This window comes from Pelobates fuscus, chromosome 5 (genome assembly GCF_036172605.1).
Source record: "Pelobates fuscus isolate aPelFus1 chromosome 5, aPelFus1.pri, whole genome shotgun sequence".
NCBI lineage: Eukaryota > Metazoa > Chordata > Amphibia > Anura > Pelobatidae > Pelobates > Pelobates fuscus.
The window spans coordinates 156,449,974-156,462,851 of record NC_086321.1 but is presented as its reverse complement, the minus strand read 5'-3'; the positions used below and the strand labels follow the sequence as shown (position 1 = coordinate 156,462,851).

Sequence of the window (12,878 nt, the reverse complement as noted above, 5' to 3'; positions counted from 1 at the left end):
CCTCCAACAACGTGTTTCGGGCATCTCTTGCTTTTATTCAGTCGAATTGGTATGTTGGGACTTACGTTGCCCTCCGCATTGCACGTCGTACGGATTTGGCCTCGTATCGGACCATCGTCGGGTCCTCCAGGCGCTGACGTGACGTACAGTGACTGCTTCCGGACTCATGTATCACGGATATACCGTTTATTTGTTCACAACGTTTTGGCGGCACTTTGGTATGCTGTGTTCTCAATTACCGTTTATCGACTCATACTATCACTCAGTTTTCACGTCGGCGTCGCTTATACGAGCTATGCAGGACAAGCTTTAGCGATCTGATCGGACCGGGTGAACGGAATTCCCACCTGTTTCATATCGTACACCGAGGCATCACTCCGCCTCCATTTTTGGCCAAACTAATATTATTCGAATCCTTATCTGCTAATTAGGGACTTGTCTGCACGCCCGACATTCACGGGGTCCTCCATGCGCAGTCAATTCATTCGTCACGCATTTGTTGTCGTCCACGCTTCTCTTTATGTAAGCTTAAGTAGCTCATCGGGAGTTACTTCCGGTCATGCTGGATGTTCAGATTCAAGGCGTAACACCTCATGCATCCTGTAGTTCAATCCTTTACGTTCTCATGCCTACCAAGTAACCGCTATAGGGTACTTGCTCTGCGAACACATATCGTCTTCAAATTTTGTCAAAGCTCCTCTTCAGGTTCCTCTATCGTGCAAACATTTCCCTACGGTGGGTCACGGTTTTGCATTCTATTCTTCGTTTCACGTCACGGCAGTTTCTTCAGGCGCCTGTTATAGTCCTTTTTCGCTATGGTTTAATGCAGGTAATCGCACGTGTTCGGTCAGGTTAATCACTTTTCCACAAGAGGTTATACCCTGCCACGCTTAGATGGTACAAGTCCACATGGCCTAAATCGTAGGTAGGGCTTCTCTCAAACACAGGGCTACTGGCACGGCCTCAACTCTTACGGGATAGTCCTTATCTTCACCTATTGGTTCCCATTAGCTAGCAGCTCTACTACACGAGAAAGCTCAATGAGCTTCTGAGTTTTGCATAATTTAAACCTATAACGTTTACTTCCTCCTCACAGCACGCTACAAGACATAGCTCCAGGTATCGTATTATCTTTAATGAACGCTAACCCTGACGTCTCAAGTTCCCCTGCAGTTTCCTCCGCTTTAGCCACTTCCGAAGTCCTGATGTCGGACCTCGCTTAAACGTAACGGTTGAGATAAAAGAACACGCAGTCCAGATTTCCTCTGCAGGTCAAAAAAGGTATCAATCATGCCTGTAGCTAGAGCCTATGCAGGTAAGATTTGTCCACTAATACTAAGCAAACGTACTCTACGGCTTTCGATATGTGTAAGTATTGTATGCGGTTTCAAGATGCTAAATGCATTCCGATTATAATGGTTGCACGTACAATTTTTGCCACATCTCTCAAACAGTTCATGCTATACATTCGCTCCTTGTTTGTTAGTCTTGGCCTCAATCCAAAGTTCCTTCTCGGTACTTTCATTCCGTGTTAGGGCCGCCACAGCAGCCTCAAGTCATCCAGTTCCAACTCTTCTTGTAGAGATGATGGGTCGCTGGTAGTCCTCGGCATACAACCGGTTCATTCCAAATCCAGAAAGAAATCAGGCTCGCTTTCTATAATATGTCTAAGTGATTTGTTATGTCTAATAAATGTCACACACTTTTTGGCCCTCTTTTGCAGGCCTAACCTCACGTCGGTTTCGGCACACCTCAACCGACTCTCATATATTAAAATTACACACAGTTTTAATGTGCGCCCCTTCCATAATCCCGTACACAAATAGAAGGCGTTATGCCTGAAATTGTGGGAGGGATTTCATGCCTATTTAAACCCTGCGTTCCCCCCACTCACCTGTCTGCGACGATTTCGGAAATTCCCTCCCACCACACCCTTTTCATATATCATTATACCTGGGTGGGCCCTCTTTTGCAGGCCTAACCTCACGTCGGTTTCGGCACACCTCAACCAACTCTCATATATTAAAATTACACACAGTTTTAATGTGCGCCCCTTCCATAATCCCGTACACAAATATTGTTTATCTTGTTCAGAGTCTTGTGGTTTGTGGATTTCAGCATGCAATATAGTATTAGCTTTATGCTTTATTTCCCAAGATAAGTTGCATACGCACTCACTCCCTTTTTTATGGGAAAGATTGGTTGCCAGCAATCTGTCAGCATTTGTTGACAGCATGAGAAGAATGAGACGCGATCAGAGGACTGGCAGGGATTGTGAGCAATTATCTTTTAGCGAGTTTTCTGGACACTGCCGTCTACGCCACCAGCTTTTGCTAGGTGTTGATCCTATTTCCCATATAATCCAACAAACCAAGATGAGAAACAGCATGCTCATAATCCATGTGGACAGCTGACAACAAAAAGGTGCACATTCTGATTAACACATACATTTCTGTATTGAAGCCAGATTTGTCAGTGTGTCCTCTGAGTAGTTTGAATTTAGATGAAGGTCTTTGGCTAGATCGACGTCCAGAATGTTAGCTTTTTCACATAATCACAAGTGACACATTGGATAGTTCTAATGTTTATTTTGTAATGATATAATAGAACTGTACTCCTTCATAATTATAATAAATTGTCATTTAACTTTTTTTTACCGAGTTCATCTCTACTCCTTGTCCTTAACTGGCAGACACACTATAATAAGTAAAAAATGACTGTCCTTTCTGTAACTGAAACGGCTATAATTATAGCTGATATCTCAGGTATTAAGTGTTAGATTAAAGGCACACTATGATGAACATAATTAAATTTACGCACAGCTTTAAAAAACTGTGAAATGGGTTTTAGATCAATACAGATGTAATACATTTGCAATTTAGTTTTTCTTTAGGAATTGTTTGTGATTATATAGCTCTTTCACTCCGATGAGGAAAGTCCTTAAAGGGTCACCCTAAGCTCCAACACACCTAGATGAAGTCTCTTTATTCTGGCAGTGTAAAGCAATGTTATTTTAAACAAGCACCATTAATGCCCATCAAATTGGCACTCCCTCTGTTGCAGATATAGCTCTTTGAAGTCCTTCACTTTCAGCATCACCACACCCCACATGATAATGCCAAACACAGCTAAACTTAATCTTGGAAAAAATGTTAGGATAATGCTTCTTTAGGAAAAAGATGTGATTGGCGCAGCGCATGTTATGTATGGCTCCTATTTCATCTCTATGGAGAAGTTCTGGATTTGGATGGAGCAGGATGCAGATATTCTAGTTCTGACCTCACACTAGGTGGGGTGGCTGCGGCAAGGAGACTCTCAAGCAATGGATGAAATATGAGTCTTTTTTATATAACATGAGAGCAGAAGTAGGCAACCTTTGGCACTCCACATCTTGTGGATTAAATCTTCAATAATGCTCTTACAGTCATAATACTGACAAAACATCAGGGTGATGTAATCCACAACAGCTGGAGTACCAAAGCTTGCCCCTGCATTAGATTATTCTAATCTTTAATAGGATTTGGCTATATCGTTGTAAGCAGTAGAAAGCATAGGTTAAATGGACAACATGTAGTTGATTATACATTGATGATATAAGTTTAAAAATACTCCCTTTTTTTTAAATGTTAAGTGTCACCTTTGATCCAGTGTCATACATGACATACATAAAGTCTCTCTACACGTGTGCCTAAGGCTCACAATCAGCCCTCACAGTTGGGTCACCAGGCAGGGGGTAATAAAAGTTGAAAACTGGAAAGATGTACATTTTTAAGGGATAAGAGATTTTGATAAAGTTAAAGGAACACTATAGGGTCAGGAACACAAACATGTATTCCTGACCCTATTGTGTTAAAACCACCATCTAGCCCCCCTGCATCCCCCTTGCCTCCCCAAGTATAGTAAAATCTTACTTGTATTCCAGTCTGGAGCTGCTGCCTCTGCCTCTGAACTGCCTCTGAGCTCTGATATCATCAGAAGTAGTGGCCTGAGCCAATCACAATGCTTCCCCATAGGATTGACTGAGACTTTCAAGAAGGCAGATCAGGAGCAGAGCCAGCACAATTTTAACACAACCCTGGCCAATCAGCATCTCCTCATAGAGATAAATTGAATCAATGCATCTCTATGAGGAACGTTCAGTGTCTGCATGCAGAGGGAGGAGACACTGAATGTTGTGGTGCACACTAGGCAGAACTGCCCAAGGAAGCACCTCTGGCAACCATATGAGGATTGCCCAGTGAAATTATCACTAGGCTGTAATGTAAACACTGCATTTTCTCTGAAAAGACAGTGTTTACAGCAAAAAGCCTGAAGGGAATGATCCTACTCAACAGAACATATTCAATAAGTTGTATGTTTGTTTTTGTGGCTATTGTGTCCCTTTAAGTAGTAGACAATGGGCTCAAATATTATTCAAATACTTGCATAATTCACAAGTGGCAGGTGAGATTAAACCCCATTAACTGATCTGCCCATCAGTGTCTTAATTTGTCCCTGCAGTTTATTTTTACATATGAGTGAAATCTGACAATATGAAAAAATAACCATTTAGTATGCTGCACTCTCACATCCACTTATACACATTGTGATGAACTATATGTGAAGAGCAAATCTGAATTATTCATTACACATTGTCTGCAAGGGATTCCACCCATTAAGCTCACAGTGTTACTGCAGCCAGCACAAATACTGAGGAATATAGATAAAGAACTAACCCAAAGATTTAAATCCAGGATTTACTCTGCTGCTTCCATGACATTTTCAAAGCATTTAGTGCAGTGTTATCGTTGTACAGATGTTGACCATTTCTGAAATACAAACAAGCATTAGCTGAAAAACAGGGAATAAAGTGTTTTGTTAGAAGAAGGATCACTGAACATGTTTGGGTTTTGTGTTGGAAATATTTTACAAATCTCTTTTAAGATTTTTCAATAATTTATTACAGAGTTTTTGTAGTACACTTTAAATTTCATATAAATTTTATGTTATTGAACCCTGAATAGTTTATGCATAAAAGCAAAAATAAACAAATTGATTCATTATATTTACTCATTTATACAATAATTAAAATGAAAAAATGTGAAATAGAACAGAAGGCACTGAGCTGACTGTTTTAACATCAAATGAAGTAGTAGATTTAACCCCTTCAGGACGGAGTGAATAGTGCACGTTCTGATCAAAACAAAATGTAAACAAAAACTGGAATTTGCGCTATATGTCTGTTCAACCGTAATTCACCGCTGTCACATTAAGTGCACCCACACTTATTATATATCATTTTGTTCAGGAGAAACAGGGCTTTAATTTATCATTAACTATTCATATATGGAACATAATTTATTATGAATACAATTTTAAAAAAATGTGAGAAAATAAGATTTTTTTTTAAATTTGTATTTCCGTCTGACATTTTAGCTGTGAATGTCATAATACTGTTAGGTTTTACTGCAAAGAAAATGCACATATTTGTAATCAGTGATGTCTCACGAGTACAACAGTACCCGCCATAAGCAGGTTTTATGGTGTTTTGAAAAGTTACAGGGTCAAATATAGAACATTCCATTTTCAAATTGAAATTTGCCAAATTAGTAATGTTACCTTTGAGGCGGTGTGGTAGCCCAGGAATGAGAATTACCCCCATAATGGCATACCATGTGAAAAAGTAGACAACCCAAGGTATTGAAAGTGGGGTATGTTTAGTCTTTTTTAGTAGCCACTTAGTCACAAACACTGGCCAAAGTTAGCGTTCATATTTGTTTTTGTGTGAAAAAAACTAATATTTGGCCAGTGTTTGTGACCTAGTGGCTACTAAGAAAGACTGGACATACCCCACTTGCAATACCTTGGGTTGTCTAGTTTTGCAAATGGTATGCCATCATGGGGGTAATTCTCATTCCTGGGCTACCATACACTCTCAATGGCAACATAACCAATCTGGCAAATTTCAATGTCAAAAAAATGAAATGCAAGCCTTATATGTGACTCTCTAACTTTTCAAAACACCATAAAACCTGTACATGGGGGGTACTGTTATTCTCGGGAGACATCACTAAACACAAATATTAGTGTTTTAAAACAGTAAAACATATTACAACAATACTATAGTCCATAAAAGTGCAGTTCGTTTGTAAAATATCATCGTTGTAATACAATTTACCAGTTTGAAACACTAATATTTAAGTTCAGCGAAGTCTCCCGAGTGAAACAGTACCCCCTATGTACAGGTTTTATGGTGTCTTGTAGAGTTACAGGGTCAAATATAGTGCTTGCAAATTCAATTCTCTGCACTTTCTCCCTGTGTTGTCAGGCATGTCAATCAAATTTGAATTAATCAAATCACATAAGTATGTTAAAAGATTACTTAAATATACATGTATCATTTTAATATATATGCATTTATAGGTATTTAAATTCTACGTGTATACTAATGTAATCTTTTATGTAATTATATGTATGTATTTATCTATATATATATATATATATATATATATATATATATATATTTGCGGTTATTTGTATTTTATATATATATATAGATAGATATATATAGTATATAAATATATATATATATATAATATGTGTATATATCTATTATATATATACTATATATACATATATATATATATATATATATATATGTAACATCATTCTAACTGTATTTTAATACTAATATATGTACTTATATTAATATTAAAATACACTTTGTATGACGTTACATATATATAGTATGCATATATATTATATATTTAATAGATATACATATATTATATATATAAATACATTTCTATTTTAATTTTACACATGTCTAATACATTTTAGACAGTCCCCATACTGGCAGATCCACAGCCAGCTATAGGGGGCCATGTGATCGCTCTTTGAGAGCGATCACATGGACCCGGGGGCCTCATTTGCCGGGGGGGGAGGGCTGCCTGGGATGTCAGGCAGCCCTCCAGAAGAGGATCGCGGCGGAGGTAAGTCCACCGGACCTCCAGGGATAGAAAGTCGTTACGGTGTTCTATGCCGCCGCAACGGCTTTAAAGCCCTTTTAATGCGGGATGGCATAGAATGTAAGGTCTGTAAGGTCTACGAGCTGAGCTTTTAATTTTTCCATATCAATCCATATTTATCTTATATGTCTAAAAAAGTTTTTAATCTGTATTTTATTGCTGTGATTCTTTTAACATATGGAGGCCCTTGAAGAAGTTCTTATTTTAGAACAAAACACATAGGAATATTTTTTCTGCTACTTCTTTTTATTGTTTTATAATATGTTTCTAATAAACAGTTTTGCACCTATCTGGATCCCTGACTCCTTCGGTTCCTGATTTGAGCTGCCGATAAAAGGGAAGAGGTCGTCCTAGCCCATCAGGGGAGGCATCTTTAAGGCGATTCTATATTTCATACTTTATAATGCTGTGGCGATATTACCCTATGTGTTATTCATACATTTTCAGATTGTTCAGCTGTATCCCCTTTTTTCTCCATATATATATATATTATTTATGAGGTAGCTGGGAAAGCTGTTTATTTACAAGATAAGATCCACTATAGATTTGCTCAAATGCCCCATTCCCCTCTTGCTTTATTGTATTATAACCAATTTTCAGCACTCTTGCATAAATGTTATATTGTGCTGAACTGCAAATTAAATTAAATAAATCAAATTCTCTTTGTTCCCCTATGAGACTATGAGCTTCCTTTTTTTAACCCGAGAGTCCTATAACCTTCATTTATTCTTTAAACACTTCCCGTGATCACCTGTAGATTGTAAATTCCTGACAAGGATTCATATTCCATAAATAGCAAAGATCCCCGACAATGCACTATAGAGAGCCTCTATATTTTAACATAATATTTGGTATATTTAAGAATGCTTTAGGTGTTGGGAATAATGCGTATAAATATAAAAAGTCGGCAGAGCTGTTACTAATTTTCTATGTGCAATTCTGAGGTAATCATATTAGTTTTTCAGAAATTGCAGTTTTGCCCCTTTCACAACAACATTTTGTTCTTACTGTTGTTTTTGTTTATACATTGCACAGGTGTGATACAGTACTCTATTATTTATTTCTTTATTTATTTTTAAAAGTACTATATCACCTAGCAGTATTTATAGATTTGGGTGGATTAACTTTACAGATAACATGCTCAGATTGGCTCTATTAGAAATGTTTAAATACATGGTCTGAATCCACTGCCATTGCTCTATTAGGTTGTTAGATATGATTGGAGACAGAACTGCCATAAATTACCCAGTTACTTGACACACAATTAAACACACAGTGTAAATATGTCACAAAAATAGAAATTACATTGTCTTTTTTTTTTCTGTTTCAGGAACTAAGTTGCTGTTTCTTGTTACTTGTTGCATAGTCTTCAAATTTAAAGTGGAATGTTGTCCAGAGGCATGTTTATGCTACAATGAACCGAAGATCACAGTCAGCTGTCAGCAACAAAGACTGACAATAATTCCACCTTACATACCAATACAGACTCAAAGGATCTATCTTCACAACAATAAAATTACTTTTATAAGATCTACTAGCTTCAATTCTTGTCAAAATCTGACTATTTTATGGATCCATTCAAACAATATAAGTCATATTGAGTCTGGGGCATTTTATGGATTAAACAAGTTAGAGGAACTAGACATGAGTGACAACTTTAATCTTAAAACCATTTCTCCTCTAACATTTCGAGGTCTTGCCCATCTACATATTTTACACCTTAATCGCTGCGGACTGCTGGAACTGCCCATTGGGATTTTTCAGGGCCTTTTCTCACTGCAGTATCTGTATCTTCACGACAACAATTTAAATTTCTTGCATGACGATACCTTTCTGGATCTGGGAAACCTAACATTTTTGTTTCTCCACGGCAACAAATTAAACAGTTTATCTGAAAATGTATTTACAGGTCTAATAAACTTAGACAGATTGTTGGTCCATCAGAATAGGCTTTCCATGGTCCATCGGAGAACTTTTCATGATCTCAAAAAAGTAACAACCCTGTATTTGTTTAACAACAACTTGACCATACTTAAGGGAGAAATACTATCACCTCTTGTATCGCTTCAGTATTTACGTTTAAATGGAAACCAATGGATTTGTGACTGTAGAGCTAAATCATTGTGGAACTGGTTAAAACAATTTAAGGGATCATCATCAGAGCTGGAGTGCTTCCTTCCACCAGACTTGGCAGGAACTGATCTCAAAAGACTTCAGACCCATAATCTGGATGGATGTGCCAACGTGTCTTTCAGTCAAATGAGAACAAGTATATTTACATCTAAAACTGGCTCTGCAAAAGACACAACTGCAGACATTTCAATAATCCCAGAAGAGTTGACTGATAGCTGTTGCGAGCAAGTGGATAAGTCTATATTTCCTGAAACAAATGTTAAAACAGGTCCCTCGTCACATACCAGTAGAGTATTGCCAAATGTTCCTGTTAAAGACAAAGAAAACATTTCAAAAACTAAAATTATAGGCAGCGTTGACAATAGAAAGAACAGAACATACAAGCAAATTAACGACTCCCCTTTTGGAACTTTTACAAGCAAAATAGACACATCACAAACCAAGTTAAAGCAAAATAATGTCTTCGATTCAGTTGAACCCTCTACATCCCCAAACAAAAAGAAGCATCCTTGCTTGAAAAAGGTGAAGTCAAAATCTCAGTGTCGAATGTATCAACCAGGAACTAATTCTGCACTATTGATCACAGCAAATCTCCTCTTTATCTCGTTGTTTCTGATTCTACCTATACACTTTTAAAAGCCTATATTTTCATTTAAGACAATTTCAGAGAAAGATTATGGGTGAGCATCAAGAATCGTTGCAAAGAAAAAACAAAAATATGTGCTTCACCAACAAATCAGTTTCACAACAAAGGTGATTGGATATTTTTTTATGGTTGTGTAATACGAGTTTATAGAGTGAAGACATATTACGTTATGCCTCATATAAATAAAAAAAAAAGAAATGTTCCTGTAAAAATTTAAACGCTAAACATTAAAATTAATGTTTAGCCTTTGTAATTAAAGTTGTACTTAATGATTCAAAATGTACATTGTAAAAATGCTGTTTGTCTGCTCTGTTTATGAATAGTATAATTAACTGTACTTATTTCTGTCATTAAATGTCTCCTGGTAGCATTTGTTGAAGAATGCTTACCAGTTACTTACATTCTCCATGTATACACATATAGATATGCATTTTATTTTATTTGTGCTCAAATATAAAATAATTAAAAAATAAAAAATTTTTCCAAATATACCTAAAGAAACACTATTGTTGCATCACATATAGGTGAGATTATCAAAAGAAGTTCAAATAAGTATTTGAAAGATCTCAACCAGTCTATAATACAATCTATTAATCTATGAATGGTGGATTTTATATCAGACAAAAAGCAGACATTAGTTTATTCTCATCTATGCTTTTATCTGGTCACTGACCACAATTTGGATTTTCGCTTTATTACAATTGGCTCAGAACAGCACTTCAAATGTGTCACTTACCATTGCTTTTCGTATGCTATATGTGTCTATTAATTAAATAGATAAATATAATTTAATGGTTTCTCCAAAATGAAAGACTTTTTTCAGCAGTTAAGGAAACAATGACAGGTTTTTTGTTTTTTTTTACAAACACTGTTGAGCTTGTCCTATTTAGCATTTCATATTAAAGGCATTTCTATTCACTTATCACTAATGTTTTAACAGATCATAATCCTGAAAGAAAAATAGCCTTCAGTTTTACCATACCAAGTTATGTCTAATCAGTAATAGCCTTCCATTTGTCATTTTTATGTTCAAATCATGGTAAAGTCAAAACGTTCTTGGTGGCCTATGCAAAAACTGTAATTGGTGCATCACCCTGTTCACAAAATGTGATCACTGTTATCAAATTGCAGCCTCTAGCAGATCTTACTCGGATTCATTATATTTTTATATGTTTGGTCGTTGTCAAAATACATACTGTTTCATGCTGCCTCTGATCCATATTTGGGTGAAGAAACAGGTTTATATAAGTTTTACCACTTTGCAGAATAATACGTTATTTATGATGATAGAGCAAAGGACAGAGGAACCAGAAAGATTCTCAAAGGGAAGCCCAGCAGATCCGTCATTTCTGGTGCTTCGGTGGGGATACAAAGGAAATGGCAATGTTTTTAGTTGCAAAACATAAATCATGCATAATTAAGGTTGTAACCAAATGTTGTCATTTCCCTCTGCCATTCAAATAAAGGATCACCCTTTGCAGATGTGCTAGACTTCATTTCTTCAAGCTAGAGCTTGCCAACATACTTAAGAATATTATCTTCACAAATTATGCAGGCTCTTTTAGCATCAGCAATTCTGATAGCTTTTGTTTCAAAAGAACAGCCACATTGCTTACAAAGCAGTCTGTAACAGAGTGTACTTTGAGTTATTTTGTATCAAGCAAGCAACAAACCAGTTATGCTTTTTGTGATAATACTTTTTTTATAAGTTGTATTAACTCATGATGAACTACTTTTCAAGAAATGAGCATCAAGTGTCATGGAAAGTAATACGTACAACTTATGTACATTGTATAAAAGAAACACTCTAATTAAAAAATATATATTACCTGTTAATGTGAGGTTGTTCATAACTGCTAGGCTATATCTTCACGAATGTTCTGACGCCCTGTTCTTGTGCCGATGTTTCTTCCAGAAGAAGTTTCCGTCCCTGCTCTGTAAGTATGTGTGGTCTACCACTTCGTGGCTGGGCTACTAGACACTTCCACTTCACAATAAAACCCCTTTAGATGACATAACTGACTTGTGGCAAAAGTAGCACCCTATGACATTGTCACAAAAGTTTCACTACTGCCCTTTGTACTGCCAATCTATTGAGATCTCCTTTCTATGTGCTGGATTGTATACACCTGTTTGCAATGGGTGAGGCTGAAACACCTGAGTTCAATAATTAGTATGGGTGACCACGTACATTTGGCCAAATTTACTTTGTTGTCTCCCTCCCTCTGGATTCACAGAGGGAGGATATGTAATATAGCAGATCAGCAAGATTAATTTGGAGAGTACATATTAATTCATTATAAATCTCAGCTGAAAATGCAAAAATGTGTTATGTGACATTAGTCCATCAGAAGGATCTGTTTTTTTCTCTTAACCCCTTAAGGGTCAAACTTCTGGAATAAAAGGGAATCATGACATGTCACACATGTCATGTGTCCTTAAGGGAAGTGCTCATTGAAGTGGTCTGGGTGCAATGTCCCGTGTCCCTTAACCCTGCAATTGTAATTATTGCAGTTATTGAGAAACTGCAATAATTATTACTATCCAGGGGTAACTCCACTCCAGTCACTAGAGGTCTTCCTGGTTTGAAATGGACCTTTGGTCCAGTATCTGATGCTGTACGTCCTCACGCTCTGCAGATCAGATTTCTACCCAAATGAAATCATTGAATAATGCTTACCTATGGGGAAATCCTAATTTGAGCATGGCCATTGGCGCATGCACATTAGGTCTCCCCCGCCGGCTGACGTCAGTGGGGTAGAAGCGTGGGTGGAGCCTGACCCAGGGCAGAGGGACATCGGCACCAGATTCAGGTAAGTGACTGAAGTGGTTATTACCCTTCAGCACCGTGGAAGGGTGGAGAGGGTAAGGGAGGGGGGCACTGTAGGATTCTGGCACTATAAAATAAAAATCCCTTTAAAGCAAAGCCCTGGCATGAGATGACATCCACAAGCCATTGTTGATAGGCTGTACACCATTTTTTTTTTTAGAGAACCAATTAAATTGCAGACTCTGGTTGTAAAATACAGCAAGCTAAGCTGAATCTCACTTCACAAAAAGATTTATTTTATTTATTTAAACTGCAAATGCTT

At 37.1% G+C, this 12,878-nt stretch overlaps 1 protein-coding gene across 3 annotated transcripts in view; it reads left to right on the top strand.

The window, feature by feature from the left end:
* The window catches only part of RTN4R (reticulon 4 receptor), a 221,411-nt gene extending 209,789 nt beyond the window's left edge, over positions 1 to 11,622 (top strand). For all 3 annotated transcript variants that reach the window (XM_063454606.1, XM_063454607.1, XM_063454608.1), the window contains one exon: positions 8,338 to 11,622. In XM_063454606.1, coding sequence (XP_063310676.1) covers positions 8,338 to 9,776 — 1,439 coding nt within the window. In that variant the 3' untranslated portion in view covers positions 9,777 to 11,622. The remainder of the gene's footprint in view (positions 1 to 8,337) is intronic.
* The last annotated feature ends 1,256 nt before the right edge of the window (positions 11,623 to 12,878 follow it).